We start from the raw sequence: 22704 nt of genomic DNA, 5'->3' as shown, positions 1-22704 counted from the left end.
AGAAGAATAAGATGATGAAGCAAAGAGATTAAAAAAATTAATCTTCTAGCAGCATACAGGATGAAGAAGGAATAACCCGGAGCACAGAGAATATGGAAGCTAATGTAACAATACAGATGTGACATAATGAAAGTCAATGACATCTAGCCTTCCTCCCCAAAAATTCATTCCACACATGGCCAACAGATTATCTTGCTAAATCAAAGTTCTGATTATGTCATGCTATTTCTAAAAATGTTCCAGGTGATCCCCACTGTCTACCAAATTAAGTCCTAGTTCTTTTATCTGGTATTCAAGGTCCACTACAATGTGACCACCACTGCTCCCTTTAATATACACTACACTCCGGTCAAATAGAACTATTTATCTTTCCCTAAATATGCCTTGGGTTTTCCCTTAACCTATGAACCTTTGTTCATCCCATTCTTTCACCCTATGACGCCTTCTCCCTTCTATCTCCACTAATGGAATGTCTACACATCATCAACCTTCTATGAACGTCACTTTCACAGCATTGATTATATGTTGCATTACTTGTATATATATCTTTTACAGACTTTAAAGGTAAGTATAGTTTCATTTTTTATCTCTGACTCTTCAGTGTCTTACATAAATAAATATTTTTTAAATTAAACTAAATGGTTTATTATTAATGAATCTATCTCTAATAAAAATCACTACAGAAACTGGCATTACTGGTAATCTTGACTTAAACCTTTTAGCAGGTTATATGTACCACTTAGAAAAATAGTGGAAGGTATTACAACTGATGCTACTAATACTCTGCTTTAATGAACAAAACCCCAAAAGATAAGACCATGGCGCAAACCTTCAGAAATAAAAGTCTTACATGCTGAGGTTCATCTTCGGCTGACATTGCATTGTTTACGCACAAGGCTTCTAAAAATTTTTGTTTCAAGATGATATACCGAAACCTGTAAACAAATAAAGCATGACACACTAAAAATCATTAAAAATGACCCTGAAGAACATCTATCTACTAATTTCAAATATGAAAAAAGGAACTAGCTCCTAAAGTTATAGAAGCCATGTTTTTTAAAAAATGATTTCTTTAAAAAGACTTTTATTTAAAGGATAGGTTTTCAACCAAATACCTGATAAGTAAAATACGCCTAAAACTTACTGAATGTAATTTAGATCCTCTACGTTTCTGTTTATACTCAAGTCCTAATCAGCTGTCGCAGTGATTTTTGCTATTGTTAATCAGTAACACCACACTCAAGGGATGGCCCTCTTAATTTCCAAAATAAACTCTAAATAAAAAGTTTCCCTGTAAAATGTCAAGCAACATAAAATATATCATAAATACCTAAATATGAGTTTAAAAAAAAACACATTGTTTTTTCTTAATTATAAGCATGAGCAAGGTCTGACAGGGACCTATTTTATAAAGAGATGGCAGTACTGCTAAGAGGGAATGAGACAATGCCTTTTCAGAAAAATAAGCATGAACCTGGGAAAGCAATCATTGAAAATTGCAACTTTTAACATATGGCAGAATTTGAAAAGGACATTTGTCTTACAAGAAAATTTCAAGTTTTGGGGCAGGTAGGTGGAGCAGTGGATAGAACACTGGCCCTGGAGTCAGGAGGACCCGAGTTCAAATGTGACCTCAGACACATAACACTCACTAGCTGTGTGACTCTGGGTAAGTCACTTAACCCCAATTGCCTTCCAAAAGAAAAAGGAAAAAGAAAAAGAAATTTCAAGTTTTTAAAATTTTAAACACTTTAAAGAAAAAAAAAAGATTTCCTATTTGTTTTCTTTTCAAGAGTTATATACTTTTACTTGTCCTCTCTCCCAGAGTTTTCCTTCAGTTAAAGAAGTACTCTCAAGAGATGTCAATAGCCAACAAAAAATAAAAACAAAACAGTATTGCTACTGCTTTTAAAATTGGTACTGCAGGCCTCTAACCTTGGTCTCTAGAGATAAGGAATCTTCTTATCAAATGCTGCCACCATGAGATGCTTATAGCTCCAAGTATAATGCTTCTTTCCCTTACCAATTTCATTTTAGTTTAAGCAAGGCTACTTGAATTTACAAAGGGGAAAAGTGTAATTTCAGAAATAATAGCTATTTAATTACAAGTAATCAAAAACATATAAAAAGGTATGTTTAGTGTAGATTATGTGGTTCTATTACTTTATTATCTAGTACGAAATCCCCATGTTGAGTCCTCTGCCAACCTGTCTCCAACCCAAAATAATACCCTAGGTGTCCTGTTTCCATCTCTGTTCTTGTAATAGTCTTCTTACCCTATATATGCCAAGTTCTTTTTTCCTCTTTATCTATTTGTCTCCATTATTAAAAAAAAAAACTGCCAATAGGCTAGATCTCCTCCAACCTTGAGCAAGTAATAATCTAATCCCTTTTTCACCTCTTTCAAACACAGTATTGCAACAGGTCATTAAGATCATTCATTAATCCTTTTACTCTTTACTTTTATGGGGATTATTTTGTTCAAATGACTTCTTCCACATAATCCAATTCAAATAAAATGAATCCACAGCTCTATCCCTATCACACTAAAGGTAGTGACCTGCCCCTTCCTGCAAAGGAAGGTATTACATAATTCAGGATAAAACTTTATAGCTGACCAGTCTGTAATCCTGAAGTCATACTATTATCCATCCTACTCAAGGTCAGAAAAACTACTTTCCCTTTTATTTACAAGACAGTATATGGGTAATATTTACTCTCACGTGATGATGAGCTGGCTCAACTATACTCCTCTCAACCAAGCCCCTTTTGGGACTATGTGGCTGAGCTTATGCCTAAGCATTTCACTGTCACCCTATGAAAGTGCTAAGGAGTGTCAACAGGCAATCACAACGTCATGAGACTTATGTGAAAACCAGGTTTATTTAACAAGAGAAATGAACATGCATGTGGAACCCAAAAGGCTCTCATTCTTTACAAAAGTCTACACTTTTATAACAGGAGTATGATATGGAAGGGGGAATGGTACAACAAAAAGGTGGGAAAAAAGACAAGACCACTGCCCATGGGAAGGAGCAGGGTGATGGCAAAAGCCTCACTCTTTTCCCCTGGGAACCAGCAGACTAGGAAGATAGGAGGGTCTGCTTATCTGCAAAGGACTCCAGCTGCACAAGCATTACCCCAGCCTAGCACAAACTAGCTGGCCCTGTCTTGCCCCCTAAGGACACACAGGGAGTCCAGCTGGGGGAGCAACAACAGATTATGTCAGCTCAGGGGAATCTTTGTCCTGGACACATTCAGGGTCTCCTGCATGCTCCAGGTTCAGTGTTTCTTGAAAATATGGCAACTCGGGGCAGCTAGGTGGCACAGTGGATAGAGCACTGGCCCTGGATTCAGGAGGACATGAGTTCAATTCCGGCCTCAGACACATAACACTTACTAGCTGTGTGACACTGGGCATTGCCTAGCCAAAAAACAAAAGAAAGAAAGGAAGAAAATATGGCAACTCAAAAAGACAAGTTCAAGGGACCCCTTATAGAAGTCCTTAACAGGAAAGAGAATAATCTTCCTCTCTCAAAAGACGTTCCTAAAATAGATTTACAACAGTCAACTGAGAAGGGAAAATAAGAAATGAATGCTCTTCTACGATTCAGATAAAATAATATTGTAATAAACTATGTAATATTCCACAAGCTATTTTAGACTAAAGAACAATAGCTATTCTAGATAAGCACTATGAAATATACTATATTTTTAGATAGGAACATCATTGATTAAACATTTTTATGTGCACAGTACAAAACCAGGCAAAATATTATTTTAAAATAGATATGATATTTGTCCTCTAAGAATATTCAAACTCAAAAATGGTATGACTTTTAAGAATAAGCCTGATCCTATTTCAGACGGGAAAGGAGGAGCAGAAGGGGGAAGAGATGGTTTGAGGAGGCTAAACAATTAGCAAAGATTAAATGTAAAACTTTAAATGAAATCTTACCTTTTTGTGTCAAATTTTTCCATACATTCTAGGGGCTGAATGAATTGAAGAACTTCATCCCATTGGCCATCAAGGATTAGTTGTCTATGTGAATTTTTTAAAAAATGAAACACCCACATATTTATCTTAGTAATCAACATTTACAAATTTTACTTGCAATATTTAAAAATAGGAAAGGTGACAAGATGGCTTTATGAAGTTAATACTCTGCTAAGTCAGATAATAAGATGGGCATTTCTTTTGCTACAAGATATTGAAGTAAAACCTAAGTCTTTTCACAATAATTTTTAAACGTGGGCACTTCCAAAAAATCATAAACTATGGAAATATTAATTCTCACTAATAATCCTTTAATAATAGCTGCTTCCAATGTATTTATTATGTTCTTAGTAATCTGTACTTCTTTTATGGATTTACATATTATTGGATTATAATTATTATCTGTGTTATGTCATATCCCTCAGGTAGAATGTAAACTCCACGAAAGCAAGAACCATGTTTCATCTAAACTTTATAACTCATCCATATCTAATGACGTTCTGACAAAGTAGGCATTTAATAAATGTTTGGAACTGAATTAGAATATATTTAAGTATCAGATAATTCCCATTTGTTCTGTGTATCTGTGCCCAATTATACACAAAAACCATATCCAGATGTCCTATGCTTGACCCAGCCAGAGGACATGAGAGATAGCTGGTAGCCTGTCCGCACTTACAAACAGATGCCCTTCAACTGAGGTCAACCTCTGTCATAAAGATGCCCCATCTGAGATTCAGTGCTAAAGACTTGCCACAGGTTGCACTGGTACTGGGTGGTTCAGTTAATACCTCAACTCATAGAAGCACAGAAACAATTATTATCTTGACATCTACAGAGGAGGCAGTTGCTGGGCCACATTTTAAGATAGATGTGAGCCTAAACTTCTAAAAGCATAATCTTACTTTCTGCCAACCCAGCAATTCTGTGAAACACATTCTCTTATTTATTTGAGACTTGCAACAGTCTATCCTTCTAAACCTTTGACCTATGTATCTCTGACACCTATTCACTCGGAAGCTAGCAAAAGCTTCCCAGGGATTTAATCTTTCTAAATCTGGGTGGGTGCATTGTTTGAGAATCAGTGCTTTACAGGAAAAATTCCCTGTCCTTATTGAATGCGTTGGCAAAGGTTACTGAACTGCACCTTTAAGCAGCCTCCCTGGGCTTAGGCAATGTTAATTAGATGCCATCAAATATATGAAAATTCAAATAAATCTTAGTAAATATTTTCCTAACATAATAAAGCTCTTTAAAGTACTGTTTGTTCCTCAGGAAGGACAATGCACGGCTAAGTTTTTTTGATCTACAAAGCACCATGTGTTTTTTAATCGAATCTCTTAAAGGATAGCTGATTAGGAACATAGGATCTTTGAGATTAAGAAAAATGAGACCAACAGAGGTTAAGTAACTTTCCCAATCGGGATGTATACAAAGTAGAAAGTCCATTTTAATGTAGAATTATGAACTCTCTTTTTACATTCAATTCAAGACAGACTTATTTTTGACCTGAAGATGACTCCAGTTTCTTGTAGCTCTGCTGTTCTTCCAAAGCTACAGTAAAATTAACAATTTGGCTTTTAAAAATAATGCCTGGACTTCATGATTACTAGACATATCTTTCCCTTAAGTTCCATAACAAATACTATTAGATATAGCTTACATAGATTTTCCACATCTTGGCTAAATGATCAAATAAGATAATGTAGATAAAAGCATTTTGCTCTAACTCAACTCAAATGGTTTTATGATAACAATTTGGATATTCCCTCCATTACACATTGCAATCCATCCTTATCTGTATGTCTCTTGTCCAAGTTCTCCCATTAAGTTTACCACAGGAGTTTACAAAACTTAAAATACCCTCTAAATGTTGGTTTGTATTATCTTTTATCCTCAAGGAATGAATCATCTTCAATAGCAAAGTTTTCTCCATTAGGGAAAACCATGTTGGATAAAAATCTTTATAAAATATATTGTAAACTTATATGCCTTAGAAAAAATATAACTTTTCTTTAATGACTTGAGGTCATTAAGAATATCAGCTATTGTACTGTATTACAATAAAATGATATCCAAAAGGCCTACGGAAGCCATCTATTAGACAACCAACAAATAGCAACATAGTAAAAATTTTACTGATAAGCATGCATGTATTCTTCAACAGTATCTACCATAATATGAGAAAATAGGCAGCATAGTACAAGAAGAAAGTTTAAGTTTCATCTCTAGTTTATTGTTACATGGGGCAACAACTGTAAACTTTACTTCTCTAAATCTTAAATTTCCTCATCTGTAAAATAAGAGAGTTAAATTATCTCTAAGGCCTCTTCTGCATTTAACATTCTATAACAATGAATTAATGCCTCATGCCTATAAATTTATTAATTCTTAAAATATTTCTGTGATGAAAATTAAAATCTGAGAAATTAATAAAGACATACCTCAGAAAAAGCATATCATCTGAAAACAGGCCATTTATGACTCCACTTTCCTTCTCAAGAGCCAACATACTGATGTGAAGTTTCTTTGAGTTCAGAAAGTCTAAGATTAACTTGATAATTTCAACCTCTTTCACGTTGACTGTTTCTTCAGCAGTCATTGTTGATAGCCTTCATAACAAAAAGAAAATCAGAGACAAAATACTGATCCTATTACTTTATTTTGCTGTACCGAGAAATCAGCAAATGAGATCCAGACGTAATTTAAGACGTGGATTTATTAGCGCACGGCTGCCAGGGGTATGCACATCCAAATCAAGCAGCCCCCATCAGGGGCTGAGCTAGGGTTTGATGCCAGGAACACTGATGAGGTAATCCAAAGATGCAGGTGTCTTTGGGGGCTATGGATGGGAAAGTACAGGGAGTATACAGGACAGGGAGGGGGATGGATCTTTGGAGTCTGGCAAGAGGAAGAGTTCTTGGGCTGGTCAAGGACACCCCTCTCCCTTTGTCTTGATGAGAGAATGCTCTGCAACAAGGGAAAGCTTTCTCACAACACAGGAACTTACTGAGGAATTGGGAGGCTTCCAGAGACATCATCTGAGGGCTGGGGCCTGAGCAGCCCAGCTCTGTGTAGCTGTACCAGGGAGAGAGATAAGGGTCATGCTGAGGCCCATGCATGAATAACTGCTAGGCACAGTGTCCTTGGGCTGGGGAATGGTTGTTAGAGACAGTGTTTCTGAGACTAGGGAGAAATTGGGGCACAAGCACAAGCACCCGAGCACCCCATTATTACGGGTCAGAGATCACACAAACCAGACCAGGTGTCCTGGGCTCTGGTATAAACACAATTATCTAAAGCAATTACATTGCAAGCTTTCTTATCCATTTGCATTGGAACTAGGGGCTAGGCTGAGCTATGCAAGAGTACATTTCACTATTGTTTAGATTTAGGAGGAAAGAGGTCTGGGGCAAGATTAAGCACCAACTTTTGTTTTCCATGGCTTAAAGGGCCCTAATGTTCTGTATTACAATTTCTAAATTACACTGTACAGAAACTGTGCTAACAAAATTACTTGAGATTTTACAATACAACTTTTAAAAGTTATTTTAAACCATCGATTTAACCAAATTAAAGAATTATAAAAAAAATTGCCTACCCGACCATTTATTGTCTACATAAATTAAATTAAATATACTTCCCTCTATGAGTTTATAATTTAAATTATAATCCTTTATTTAAGTATCAAACTAGGTTGAAGTCAGTTCAGATATATAGGGTTTGAAATGCTGGTGGGACTTTAAGTGAATTGTCCTGTAGACTACTTACACGTGGGTCTGGCGTTTGGGAGCTGAGACAGAAATAAAGATGTACAATCTTAGGTCATACAAATATTGCCAATAGGAAGTATCAAATAATTTTTTTTATTTGAATTCCTCTTTGATGGCCATAAGTGAAATTGGTTGAAAAGTATGTTGAAAACTATGATTTTGGAGTTGAGAATAAGAGGCCAAAGCCTTGTATAATTACACAGAAATTCTTACTTTTGTATGTCATGAATGTTTTATTTAGGAAAAGTATCAGAAGGTGCAAGATATGGAAATCCCTCAATAACATTACATAAAAATGAAAATGATTATATTTCAACAGAAACAACTACTGATAAATCATGATTAGAATGAATAGAGTGGCCCCTGGGGCTCCCTAGGCCCTCAGGGCCCCTGATTTCCTTCAACCATCATTTTGTCCAGCCCAGCCCAGATCTGCAATCTGTTTGAGTTTTGTGACCAAAGCCAGGCCAGGATCTCTTGCACAGCCATGGCTCTCACCCTTGAGGTCAGAGTATTGGGGTGGGTTTGCAGGTAGCTGCCAGCATCTCTAGTCTCTGCATCTCCCTACAAGGATATCACCCCATAATATCACTGGTCCTCTTCAAAAACGAAGGACAAACAAGGCCAGTAACTGCTTCCTAATCCTTCCCCCTCCTGCAGCCCAGTGCTTAAGGACAGTAGGACTTCCATTTTGTACAGATGTGACTTTCCAATTGTCAACTCAATAAATTCTATAGAATGGATTAAATTTTTTTTATTAAGGATTTACTAAGTTCCTACTACTACATGCCAGGCACTGTGCTAGGCACTAAGGATATAAAAACAAAAAATGAAACAATTTTGGCTCTCAAGAAGCTTAAATTCTATTGGAGAGACAACTTGTAAATTTATATGTATGTGTATAAATATGTATATATTAAATAAAAAAGGAGGGTAGCACTAGCAATGTGAGAGCTAAAACAAAAGGTTTTATGTAGGAGGTGGCATTTGGCCTGAGTCTTGAAGGAAGTGGGGGAATCTATGAGGTAGAGGTGAGGAGGAAATGCAAGCAGAGACAGGAGATAGAATACTCATATATAGGGAATAGAGAGAAGGCCAGTTTGGCTGGACTGCAGCATGAGATAAGGAGAATAACATATAATGAATCTAGATAGATAGGTTAGGGCCAGGTTGCAAAGGGCTATGAAAGCCAAACAAAGGAGCTTACTAGGAAGCAAGAGAGAGCCACAGAACGTTAAGAAGGGGAGTGATATGGTTAGATCTGCCTTTAAGAAAAATAACTACAATCTTTCCTTTGTGTTGCCTTCTCTCCACTCCCACAGCTACCACCCTAGTTCACCCCATAATCACATCTCATCTAGATTACTGCTACAACCTTCTTACTGGCCTCCCTGCCTCAAGTCTCTTCTCCAATCCATCCTCTATATTGTGGCCAGATTTTCCCAAAGGGTAGATTTGACTGTTTCATCTCCCAATTCAGTAAACTGTAATGGTGGCTAATACCTCCAAGATAAGACATAAAGTCTTTTATTTGTCACTTAAAGATCCTCACAATCTAACCCACTGCTACCTTTCCAGTCTTCTCACATTCTACCTCTTTACCTGCCCCACTCCCCTCTTCAAACCAGCTACAACGGCCTACCTGTTCCTCAAACACCATACTCTACCTCTTGCCTCCATGCCTTTGCATTAGCTGACAGTCCCCTATTACTTGAATGTTTTCCCTTTTCACCTAGGCCTCTCAGTTTTTCTGACTTCTCTAAGATTAAACTCAAATCCCATCTTTTCTAGGAGAATGTTCCCAGTCCCAGTCCTCCTAGCTGGTACGTCCTGAACTAAGAGGCTGGATGTGAGCACTATTGTGGAACTGACAAGACTTAGCAACTGAGTAGATAACTGAGGTGCTGGAAAGTGAGCTGAGAATAACACAAACTGAGAAAGGGAAGTTGAATAAATATTTATTATTAAGTACCTACTATGTGTTAAGCACTATATCAAACACTTCACAAATATTGTCTCATTTGATCCTCACAATATTCTTCAGAAGTAGGTGCTAGGTGAGGAAACTGAGGCAGACAAAGGTTAAGAAACTTGCCCAGGGTCACACAGTGGACGTGAACTAAGGTTTTCCTTACTCCAGGCCCACAGCTCTCTCCACTGTGCCACCTAGCTGGCCTTAGGCAGAAGCTATTTAGTTTTTGTATATCCCCAGTACCTAGCATAGCACCTTGCCCTTACCGGGCACTTAATTAATATTTGATGAAGTGAATTATTACTGATGAATTGATGAAATAATCATTAAGTTACAATATACATAGTAACCAAAAAATGAAGTGCTCTGAAAAGGAGCATATTTAATGATAATGGAATTGGTAATATTACATCTATTTCTATAATCCTGCAAGGGTGAGGGAGTGTTCCCCAGTCACCACATCTTGTTGTGACCAACAAGATAGAGAAATTGATATCTTCTTTTATCTTCATAACCTCTCAAACCCCTTAACAATAGACATTATATGCAAGAGATAAAGCAATTTCAGTTGTCTCCACGGTCTAGTTTTAAACACCAAGAACATTAATGAGATAACAATTCAATAAGTGGTAGAGAAGACTAATTCCTAAACCAGGCCTGCACAACACATGGCCCACAGGCTGCTTGCAGCCTGCCAAAGGATTTTGAGAGGCCCACAAAAAACTCAGAGGATGTAAAAGAAAGTAAAAATGTAACCAGTGCTTTGTCCATGCCCCGCTTACCCTGCCTTCCACTAGTCACTACTATGCCTGTCATGTAACTTGCCAGGTGGGTTGCCACTGCGCATTCTCTCGTTTGTCACATGACCTGCGAGCAACCAACCATTGTTAAGTCTATCTATAGTTTGAGAGGAGCAAAAGTGGCATCTTTTTGCTATGTTTTTGGTCGTTACTAAATGTAAACAGTAAGAAAACCTGAAAAATGTATTAAAACTTGTACTTAGCAAAGTAATTTTTAATATTAATGTGATTTCATGGTAAATAAAATTTTTAAGTAATAAGTATAATTAATTGATATTAATTGAAATTTCCTTTTTTAAAAATATGATTTGCAAAATAGTTTAATCATTAATTATACCTTTAGGGCCACTAAAAACCTATCTGTGACCCAAAGAAGTTTAGCCTATTTTAATTTTGCCCTCTACCTACTGCCAAGTTGCGCAGGTCTGTCCTAACCCAGCTATATCCTCTCCCCAACTGCCCACCAAGTTCTGGCAGTGTACGTGGCACCCCACTAAGCATAAGGGAAAGAGCCCAGCATCAGGCTGAGGCTAATTCTGTTTCCCCCCAAAATCACCTAGGGCAGGCTGAGGCCAGGTAAACATGAACTGACTAGTGTTCAAGGAGGCTGAGAGAGCTTTTAGATCCAGCCCTCAGGGCAACAACCATCAAAGGGTGAGAAGTAAAAAAGTGAGCAATAGGGAGAATATAAGGGGAAAAGACTGAAATCACTAAAAGTTCTCAGGAGAAAGAAAACTGAATTAAAGACCTTGAGCATAAGTAGATAAAACAACAAGGAAGCTATTAATAACAGAAGGGAATATGGCCTCCAGATCAACTTAAAGAATCCAGATATCTATTAATAAATATTTTAAGACAAAGGAAAATGAATCAACACCTGATGATTCCCTATAGATTCCCAAGAGAGCAATGGAACCACAGAATAATATTCCTCAATAGTTTAAAAGAGAAATAAGAATTATGAAAGCAATAATTTCTATCAGACAAAACAAAAATAATCGGCAGACCAGAAAAACTTGAATCCAAGGCAGCAAATCTCACCAAACAAAACAGAACTAAAATGTAAATACACTGAAATGAAGGTTAATCTGGAAGTATATAAACAGAAAACAATAACATTAAAAGAAAATATGATCTCTGTAGAAGCAAAACATAATGATCTCAAAGATAAGATGTGTAGACATAACTTAAGGATTACAAGCCTCCCAGAAAGAGTACAATAGGCCAAAAAATTTGAATATCATAATGCAAGAAATAATACAAAAGAACTCCCCAGAACTTCTGAACACAAAAAACAAAGTGCCATTCAAAAGAATCCACAGATTGCTTCTACTTATAAAAAAAAATCTGTTACAAATTCCAAGCAAGAAGTGATCAAATTTATTAATTCCAATGGCAAACTATAAATTCTGCAAACAACCAGGAAAACCTTCAAATAAAATGGAAATATCAATAACACAAGACTATTCTGCACCTACCAGAAAACACAGAAGAGAATGAAACAAATATATTCTGAAGAGCAACTGGGCTCAAAATGCAACCCTACAAACCTAAACCTAAATGAAAAAAGATGGATGTTGAAGTAGTCCTAAAAAGAAAGCCAGACCTGGTATTTTCAAATACCCCTGACAACATATATGCAAGTAAATAAGTACAACAACCAAAAACAATAATATAACATCAGAGAGACCATTAAGAAAGCGATTTCTTTTTAAAAGTGTACAAGGCGACAAAGCGAAAAGCAAAAGTCATATAGAAATTATGGTAGAGAAATAGGCCTGAAATATTATAGACTAAACCTCCAACACCCCCACTACAAAGTAAATTAATGTTTGTTTTGTGAAATTAAACTACAGACTGGAAGAGCATGTGAAGGGGAGGGAATGGAGAAAGAAGGTAAAGGAGAACATGTCAATGTATCCTAATAAGTCAAAAGCTACCACTGAAAAGAAAATAACTTTTGTAGTCTCTCAGGAAGAAGTGACCCTCCTAGAGAATAAAAGGCAAAAGGAAGAATTAAAATACAGAGAAACAAAGAGGGAAATTCTGTTTAAGTAGTAGGAGGGGGTACCACTGATAAATTTCCCTAACCTCTAAAGGGAAAAGAGGACCTTACAATGGATATTATCTATATCTACTACTTAGAGAAACCACTCGTCTTGTCTCAGGAGAAGGGGAATCAGAGGTCCTGAGGCAAATGACATCCAGAAAAGTTGAAGGGCATGGACCCATGAAGGAAATTTCAAGGCAAATGGGGAAAAAAATAACTAAAGGGGAGATCAAAGGTTAATAATGAACTGCACAGAGACATTGACATTATCATCATCACCATCATTACAGTAGCAGCAGCAGCAGTAGTAATAGTAATAATGATAGCACCTAACATTTGTATAACACCTGGGAGCAGCTAGGTGGTACAGTGGATAGAGCAGATGGCCTGGAGTCAGGATGATCTGAATTCAAATCTGGCCTCAGATATTTACTGTGTGACCCTGGGCAAGTCACCCTGTTTGCCTCAGTTTCCTCATCTATAAAATGAGCTGGAGAAGGAAATGGGAAAACTACTCCTGTATCTTTACCAAAAAAACCCCAAAGGGGGCCCCAAAAAGTCAGAGACAACTGAAATGAGTAAACAATATATAATGCCTATTTCGTGCCAGGCACTGTGCTAAGTGCTTTAAAATTCATATCTCATTTGATCCTCGCAACAAACCTGGGAGTCCATTTTACAGGTGAAGAACCTGAGGCAGACAGAAGTGAAGTGACTTGCTCAGGGTCACTCAGCTGGTTACTACCAGAGGTCCACTATACCACATGAGAAAATTCCTACCATTGGGCTATATCCTCTTTATCACCTGTAGGAATTGGTACTTCTAAGAGTGAATCACAACAGAAAAAGTGAGTAAACAGAGAAAGATCTACAAGTCAACAGCACAGAAACTATTTAAAAGAGGGAACCCAAAATATGTACCTTAAGAAGCTGTAGTTGCATGAGGAACACAGAGACTAAAGGAGGACTAAGTAAGCATAAGGGATATGAATCAGAGAATAAAAGTCTAGAATAGACAGAAAAGGGAGATAAATAATGAAGAGAAAGAGAGAAAAACCTTTGCAGAAGAAGGCAGAGAAAATGAAATTTTAAAAACTAACAAACAAAACAAACTGCCAGGGAGAAAAGGAAGGAGGATTTTACTTAACTACTTAACTGACAGGGGAAAAAAGGGGGAAGAATTAAATAGATAAATTAGATAAATAAAAGGAAGAAAGAGAAAAGGAACTAATAAATTAAGCAAAACTACAAACCTGGAATAAATGGGGGTAACAAGTGGAGGGGAAAAGGGATCCAGAGGGTGAGGAGAAGAGAGACAGTGGGAACAGGGTAGCCTTAAAATAGATTAAGCTAAAATAACTAAAAAGACATAGTACTCTCGTTTTACACAAGGAGAAAAAAAATGCTAATTTGGGAAGGAAAACACTTATAAAGACAATGGAAGAATGGAGGAAAATATAAACCTAACTCTCAACTTTAAATGTAAATGGATTAAACCATCCCAATACAACAAAAAAGAGTGACAGACTGGATAAGAAAACAAAATTCACAATCTGTTGTTCACAAGAAATACACTGAAAACAAAGACATACGCAGAATAAAAATGAGAGGATGGGAGAAAAAATTTGCCATGCATCAGGTGAATGAATCCAAAAAAGCAAAAGTTGCAATCGTGCTATCAGACAAGGCAAAAACAAATATTAGTAACACAAAAAGAGATTTTTTAAAAATAAATTTATATAATACTGAATTGAACCACAGAAGACAAACTAATATTAATACTAAACTTAGATGGTCCAAATGCTTTAGCATCTAAATTCATAAAGGATAAATCAACTGGACCACAAGAGAGAGTAATACAATAGGGGCAAGAGATTTTATCATCCCTCTCTTAGTTTTGGAGGAAGAAAATACAGAATTTAACAAATGGCTGGGGAAACTAGCACTAAAAGATATAAGGTGTCTTAAAAATGGAACTGCTAAAGAATATATGTATTTCTCAGCACCACACAGAAAAATTAATAAAACATGCCATGTATTAGGGCACAGAGATACTGAAAACAAATGGAAAAAGGCAGAACTAGTAAATACATTCTTTATAGACCATAACAAAATAAAAATGGTAATCATTTCAGGAAGCAAAAATAAAGGATACAGACCCAAATGGAAACTTAATGAAATCCTAAAAAATGAGTAAGTCTAAGAATTATTACGTGAAAGAAAATTATAATGATTAAAAAACATACCAAAATTTCTAAGATCCAGATAAAGCAGTCCTGAGAGGAAAAAATCCTATCCCTACAAACAGGCATTAACAAACTATGAAGAGTATAATCTAGGAGGATAAATATAGAGCTATACTTCTCTATTTTACATAATTTGCTGTTATAATTAAGATGGAAGTAGATAACTGAAAAGATATTTAATTATCCAAGTATTATCCAAGTTAAACAACTAATTAAGATTAAAATGTTACCATAAAATTCTTGGTAGAAAAACAGCACTTTAGTTTAGAATTCTAAGTCTTAAATGCTTTCTTGTTGCTAGACACAACTAGAAACAATTGTAAAAATGAAAAAATACCTATTTTGACCATGTATTCCTTCCTTTCTAAATCTACTTAAGCAAAAGTAACTTTATTCTGCTGCAGCATGTATGGAGGCTCCCCAGATGTCATCCATACAAATTTTTTAAATTATTTTTTATGGTGCCAATTTAAATAGATTTTATTTTCCAAGAATTCCATTTCCACTTATATACATTACAGATAAAATACAATGTTGTTCACTTTTCTCCCTCTACACTGATATTCAGAGCACCCAAATTTACACAGTAGCTTAAATGTTACTTTTAGTAACTGCCACTCCCTACCTTGGCTATAAACTTTGAATCCTTCAATTTTTGGAAAGCTGTGTGGAATGTTCTTTCTTCTGGTGCATTTAGTCGACCTCTTCAGTGGTGGGTCCAATAGGAGCTCCTCAAGATGAGGCTGTTCCACCACCCCCAAGGAACCCACCAGATATGGCATGCCCACTGCACTCTGGTACAGCTTAGTAATGATAGGGTTGTAGACCTCCAATTCTTTTCGTTGATGTTCAAATTCTTCCTTCTCAGCAGTCTGGTTCTTATTCAGCTGGTTTATTATTTTATTACATTTTTCAGGGATCTTCTGTTTTTCAAGGATCTTCATGATCAATTTTGCCTTACTGTTTTTCATCCTCCACCGTAACTTTCATGTTTTAAGTGCAAGATTCAAGAGAGTTCTTGGAGGACACCTTGTCTCTGCTTCTTAAGCCCTGTATTTCTCAGCTTCCTGGACCATATACTCAATGTCTTCTTTGTTCAAATAACCCTTGTCATTGGTGATAATGATCTTATTCTCCTTATCTGTGCTCTTATCCACAGCAGACAAATTGAAAATGCTATGTACATCAATGTCAAATTTTACTTCAATCTAAGGAACACCCCTGGGGGAAAGGGGGATTCCTGTGAGCTCAAAGTTGCCAAGAAGATTGTTATCCTTTGTCACTGCTCTTCCACCTTTGTAAACCTGAATGAGTACACCAAGCTGATTGTCCAAGTAGGTGGTAAAGGTCTGTGTCTGCTTGATGGGGATGGTGGTATTGCATTTGACCAAGACTGTCATAACTCTACCAGGAAGTTTCACTAAGGGAAAGAGGAACGACGTCCTAAAGCAGCAAGTCCTGCATATTCTCAGATTTATCTCCAGACAAGATGGTAGCCTAGATAGTTGCACCACAGAAAACAGCCTCATCAGGAGTGATACTTTTGTGGAATTCCTTTAAAGAAGTCCTGCAGAAGTTTCTGGATTTTGGGGAATCAAGTTGAGTGACCCACCAAGACAATGTCATGAATCTGTTATTTATCTAGTTTGGCATCCCTTAGGGCCTCTTCCACAGGGTTCAGTGTGCCAGCATTCAGCTCTTCAAAACAGGCATGGGTGATATAGGTATACAAGTTAATATTTTCATAGAGGGGGTCAAACTCAGTACTGGCCTTACTAGAAGAGGGGGTATGCTTTGCATATTCACAAGTGCTGTGCAGTTGGCAGAAGGCCCTCTTGTTCTCACTGACGTCCTTCTTGCACTTTCACTTGAACTCAGAAATGAAGTGGCTGACTAGGTGGTTATCAAAGTCCTTCTCACCGAAGTAGGTAAACCCAGCTGTGGACTTGATTTCAAAGATGCCATCTTCAATAATAAAAAATGGAGAAATTGAAAGTGCCACCTCCAATGTCAAAGATCAATAAATTTCTCTTGGCACCAATATTTCTGCTGAAGCCATAAGCAATACCAGTAGCAGTTGGCTCACTGATGATTCTGGGCACACCGAGACCAGCAACAGTTCCAGCATCTTAGGTGGCCTGATGATGGGGAACACTGAAGTAGGCTGGTACTATGGTGACAGTGTTTCTAACAGTCTTCCTAAGGTAAGCTTCGGTAATTTCTTTCATCTAGGTCAAGACTGTAGAGGATACTTCTTTAGGATAGAAACTTTGGTTCTCCCTTTTGTACTCCACTTGGACCTTAGGCCTGCCTGTATCATTCACTACTGTGAAAGGCCAACCAGTATGGGGGTGTGGGTGTGTGTGGGGGTGGGGTGTGTGTGTGTGTGTGTGTGTGTGTGTGTGTGTGTGTGTGTGTGTGTGTGTATGCCTGAGTGCTTCAAGAGGAGAGGGAATAAAAGGTTCCAAGCACAGGGAACAGCAATGGCAGGAAAGCAAAAGGCACTTATTTATGTTGGATAGTAGGTAATTCAATTTCAACTGAACACAAAGTAAAGCCGAATGGTGTCAAAATGTTGTAAAGGTAGAGTAGAATCAGATTGTGGAAGAACTCTCAAATGCCTAAAGAGTTTGAATTTTATTTATTCTTTGAGCAACTGGGAGCCACTGAAAAGTTTTGAGCAGAAAACTGATTTGACTCACCATATGCATAAAGAAGACAGCCCTAGCAGAGACAGTTTTTAGTGTAAAATGAGAAGTGGCAGAAAAGACCTGCTCATTTATCACGATATTCCAAAAAGATGATAATGCGGGCTTATAGAAGGGTGATTTCTCCCTTCAAAGAATAAATTCAGTAAGATCTTAATTTATAGGAGGAAATACTGAGGTTACTCAAAAAAAATTTAGATATATTCAGATATTAAAGTCTACCAAACATTTCTCTGTTCTGCAAGGACGAAGTATAAGATTACTTGCACTCAAAATGTCCTCAAACCTTCAAAGTTATCAGCATTCAAAATATTTGTTTCATTTTTCAATCTAAAAAGTTAGCTAAAGATAATTATGTCAGAATATTAGGTAGCCTTGCCAGGATAAAATATACGTAGGGAAAAAAAATACTTGTTCATCAGACAAAATCTGAGACAGATAAGACTCCCTACCACTAGGGGGGGCGGGAAAAAAGATGAGGGAAAAAGTCTCAGTGACTCAGTATTTCCACAGCAAGCATATGACTGTGAGAAAATAAACAACAACAAAAAAGGCTTCTTTGGAATTTTATTTACAGAACAAAACTTTTAGTTGGAGTATTCAGCATCTGGATCACATGAAAATAGTCTTTAAAAACAGATCCACTGAGGAAATGAAATTATCATAAACCAAAACTGAATTCCTCATGATTACCTGTGCCAAATCCATTTTATTACCCTAATGAAGCCAGATTACAAGAAAATAGTCATTTGTAGGAAATACTTTTTCATCTTAAAGGTGTAATTTTAGCAATAATAATGTGAAAATTATAAAAATGAAAATAAATTCATATACATTTGATTTGTAGTACAGATAAGAAAAAACAGTAAAAAAAAAGTGTCCATTATTGGCTTTATTACTAAAAGAGAAGAGATTACAAAATTATACTTTCTTTTGAATGAAGATGTATTATGAAATTATTTTACTTACTTGAAACTCAAATTAGCTGAGGGAAAATGGAGATTTTCTTCTTGAATCATGAGTCAAAATCAGGGTAATGGAATTTTGAAACTCAAATTTTTGCAATTTGGATGTCTACTGACTTAATGAAAAAAGTGTTTTAAACAAACTTCGTTAACTTTCCCTAACCAAAAATTCTCTCTTCAACCTTGCAAGAGCAAACTACCTTTAGAGTGAACTAAGAAATAATGAAAATATCTGAAAATTCTAATTTGAAGAAAACACCTTGAGAGAGATTACATGAAGTTGTCCTTGTTAATAAAATCTCTTACCTTGCTTTCCTTCTCACTGTTCATTTATGGCTCTTCTTAGACTGTTCCTTCTCTCACTCTCCTCCATTAGCCCCTCTTCTCACCACCTTAATATGTGTACTTCCCAAGGCTCTGGAGTCAGCCAGATGTTCTACTCTCTCAACAATCCATCACCCTTCATGATCACATCTAAAACCAGTTTCAATTATCACTTTTTTGTAGATGATTTTCAAATATTTATCTCTAGGCTTACTTCTCTTCTGAACTCCAAGATATCTCTACCTGAAACTCCACCAATAATCAAGGTCAACCAAACTCATCATCTGTTCATCTTTCTTCTCTTCCTGACTAGTATTTGTATCAATGGGACTACCTAATCACAGTTTTATAACCTCACCCTATATTTGACTTGTCTCCTCATCCCCAATATTCATCCAATCAGTCACCAATCTGATTCTCTTTCTGTAATCTCTCTTATCTTCCCAGTTTCTTCTCTCCTGGTTCACTAAGTACCCGGCTGATAAATCTAAGTCTCCTTTAGCTGGCCCTTAAGTTGGCCGTTAATCCTAGGGTTCTGTTATAAGCTCTCTTCTATCTCTGCACTCTTTTTGGAAATTTTATTCATTTCAATGGTTTCAAATATCTTTATATGGATGACTTCCAAATTTTTATATTTAGTCTTAAATTCCCCTGAATTCCAGTCCTGAATCTTCAGACCCTGATGAACACCTTCACTTGGAATCTCTCCCATTATGTCTAAAACTTAATTTGTTATTATTTTTTTTTTTACTAAACTCATTCCTCCCAACTTTGCTATTTCTTATGATGGTACCATCATTCTCCTTGCCACTCAGATGCTTCCCTCTTCCTACTGACTCTACCTTAACAATCTCCCTCATGTCAGTCCCCTCCTTTCTATTCCCACTGCCCAAACACCAATTCAGGCCCTCACCAACTTTCCACCTGTCTTAAAAAACAAGTGGATAAAGACTGCCTATTGTTCAGATTATAATATGCAGTTGACAACATAACCTGTAGAGTTGGCCCACAAGTAATAATAATAATAACGACAGCTAGCATTTATATATCACTTAAAGGTTTGCAAAAAGCTTTAAAATATTAACTCCTTTTATTCTCACAACAACCCTAGGAGGTAGGTGCTTATTATTATCCCCATTTTACATTTAAGGAAAATGAGGCAGAGAGGTTGACTTTTCCAGGATAATTACACAGCTAGTTAAGTGCCTGAGGCCAGGTGTCAATTAAGGTCAGTCTGACTCCATTCCAACAATCTATCCAATATGCCTCCTAGCTATCTGTACTTATATCTTGGACAGAAGCTGCAAATGGACAATAAGCTGAGTCCAGAACTGACCAGAGGGAGGAAAGCAGACCAGATTACCCTTGAGAAATTTAAACAATGTTTTTAATGACTAGGGCTTTTCCTTGAAAGAAAGGCCCATCATTTTAAAGGCAATATTCTCCTGGTGATATTTATGGCTGTGAGTCATAAAATATAACAGTCTCCAAAAAAAGAAATTTGAATTTCACTCAAAGGGTAAAGGAGGGCAGCTAACTGGTGCAGTGAATAGACCACTGGCCTGGTATCAAGAAGACTCATCTTTCTGAGTTTAAATCTGGCCTCAAACACTTACTAGCTATGTGAGCCTGGGCAATCATTTAACCCTGTTTGTCTCAGTTTCCTCACATGTAAAATGAGCAAACCACTACAGTACTTTTGCCAAGAAAACCCCAAATGGGGTCACAAAGAGTCAAACACAACTGAAAAATGACTGAACAACAAATGCTAACAGAAAGGTAGACTGTGGACATGAACAGGCTACAACACTACAAACAAGAAATCATCCAGGAGAAACAGTATAAAGGATATAACTGGAAAAATTTATGCCTGGAAAAAAAAAAAGACCATGCAACATCTTTCTTATTCATCTTTTTATGCTGAACTTTACAACCATCAAATAAAATGAGTATTTCTATCTACAAATTAGAACAGAAAAAGGATTGTGCTTGAAACTGTGAATCTCAACATACAGCTTACTTTTCCTTTTAAGTATATGATGAATTCAACCTGTGGCTTTCAAAGTTGTCCTGCTTACGTGTATTTCCTCTGATCCTCTCTGTTCTCTCCCATGCATTCTTTAAAAAAGCTTCAAAAAGCATAATTTCAAACTTTATTCTTCTTGCCTTTTTTTTTAAAACATGGCTAATATGGAAATATATTTTGCACAACTTCACATACATAATTGCTATCATATTGCTTGCCTTCTCAATGGGTGGGGCAGGAACTGGAGGGGAGAAGAAAATATAGAACTCAAAAATTTTTAAAAAGAAATGTTGAAAACAAATGAATAATAAGTTTTTATAAAAATAAAAAGTACTTCAATGACCCTCTTTTCTCCTCCTCCTCCTCCTCTTTCTTCTTCTTCTTGGCAACCCTATTATTAGCCCCTTGCTCCCAAATAGGATAAAAAAAAAACTCTTATAATAAATACGCAGAGTCAAAACAAATTGCCATACTAGATACCTCCAAAACATATGTCTCACTCTGCACCTTAAATTTATCACTTCTCTGAAAGGAGGAGGGTAGCAGACTACACCTACGTTAATCATCTGGAAGCATGGTAAGGCACTGCATCAGAGTACATAAGTATTTCAAAGGTGTTTTCTTTACAATATTTTTATTGGATAAATTGTTCTCATTCTGCTCACTTCACTCTGTTTCAGTTCATAAAATCTTCTCAAGTTTCTCTAAAACTGTCCCTTAAGTGATTTCTTATGGAGCAATAATATGCCATTCTATTCCTTTCAAAACTTTTCCAATATCTGCAGTTTTCTATTTTTGTCAACATGATTGCTATGCTGTGGAACCTTAGAGTTGTTTTAATTTGCATTTTCCTAATTACTAGTCATTTGGAGTATTTTTTTTCTTATGGCTACTGATAGTTTGCATTTCTTCCTTTGAAACCACTGCCTGTTCACATCTTTTGCCTACTCATATATTGAGGAACAGATCTTTTTCTCATAAATTTTAATCAATTATTTACATATCTTGGATATGAGATCTTTATCAAAGAAAACAATTCTAATTTTAACACTACTGATCCACAGATCTGACAGGTAATTTCTTCCTTGGTCTTCTAATTCGTTTATGATGGGATCTTTTCTCTCTAAGCCACGTATGTATATTTGGAGCTTGTCTTGATACATAGTGTGAAATGTTGATCTATCCCTAATTTCTCTCAGACTGCTTTCCAGTTTTCTTAGCAGTTTTTTGTCAGAGTCCTCACCCCATTAGCTAGGATCAATTAGGTATCCAACATACAGAAAGAAAAAAAGCTGCTCTTTGCATTTATGAAGAGCAGTTTGTTTCTATATGTTGGATACCTAACCACTCTTTTTAGATAGCAGCAAATAGTTCTGACGATTATTACTTTGTTACTACAGTTTTGGATCTGGTATTGGTAACGTACTGTTAATTCTTCCCACTTTTCTTATTATTCACCCTGAGATTCTTGATCTTTTCTTCCTTCTTCCAAAAGTATTTTGTCATTGTTTTTTCTAGCTCAAAAAAAATAATTCTTTGGTAGTTTCATTGGTTTGGCAATATACAATCTCAAGAGAACTAGAGAATGGACCCCAGTTTGTTAGGCAGACCCCCTGTGGCAGATTTACTAGAAAGCTGTGGACAAGAGTTGCACAGGATAAGCAGACATAAATGGTTTACTACATATATCATCAAGGGAAGTGCTCACATTTGTGAGATCACAGATCTATCTAAATAGTATGGAAATACAAATCTGATCACATCATTCCCCTCTGGTATTCCCCACTGCCCATGAAATGAAGTACAATCCCCTGGCATAGCATTCAAAGTGCTCTATAATCTG

The 22704-nt window shown here is 36.5% G+C and overlaps 1 protein-coding gene and 1 pseudogene across 2 annotated transcripts in view; both read right to left on the bottom strand.

Annotated features, from left to right (window-relative positions):
* WDR47 (WD repeat domain 47) overlaps nucleotides 1-22704 on the bottom strand; it is a 75137-nt gene that overhangs the window by 44268 nt on the left and 8165 nt on the right. For both annotated transcript variants that reach the window (XM_021000540.2, XM_021000543.2), the window contains exons 2-4: nucleotides 6442-6609; nucleotides 3959-4042; nucleotides 851-935 (exon numbers count right to left, since the gene is read on the bottom strand). In XM_021000540.2, the coding sequence (XP_020856199.1) occupies nucleotides 851-935; nucleotides 3959-4042; nucleotides 6442-6599 (327 nt within the window). In that variant the 5' untranslated portion in view covers nucleotides 6600-6609. The remainder of the gene's footprint in view (nucleotides 1-850; nucleotides 936-3958; nucleotides 4043-6441; nucleotides 6610-22704) is intronic.
* Nucleotides 15532-16513, bottom strand: LOC110216439 (heat shock cognate 71 kDa protein pseudogene; annotated as a pseudogene).

The sequence above is a fragment of the Phascolarctos cinereus genome, unplaced genomic scaffold, assembly GCF_003287225.1.
Source record: "Phascolarctos cinereus isolate Bilbo 61053 unplaced genomic scaffold, phaCin_HiC Scaffold_5;HRSCAF=322, whole genome shotgun sequence".
Lineage (NCBI taxonomy): Eukaryota > Metazoa > Chordata > Mammalia > Diprotodontia > Phascolarctidae > Phascolarctos > Phascolarctos cinereus.
The sequence above is the reverse complement of the archived record's forward strand: the minus strand, read 5'-3'. Positions and strand labels throughout refer to the sequence as shown.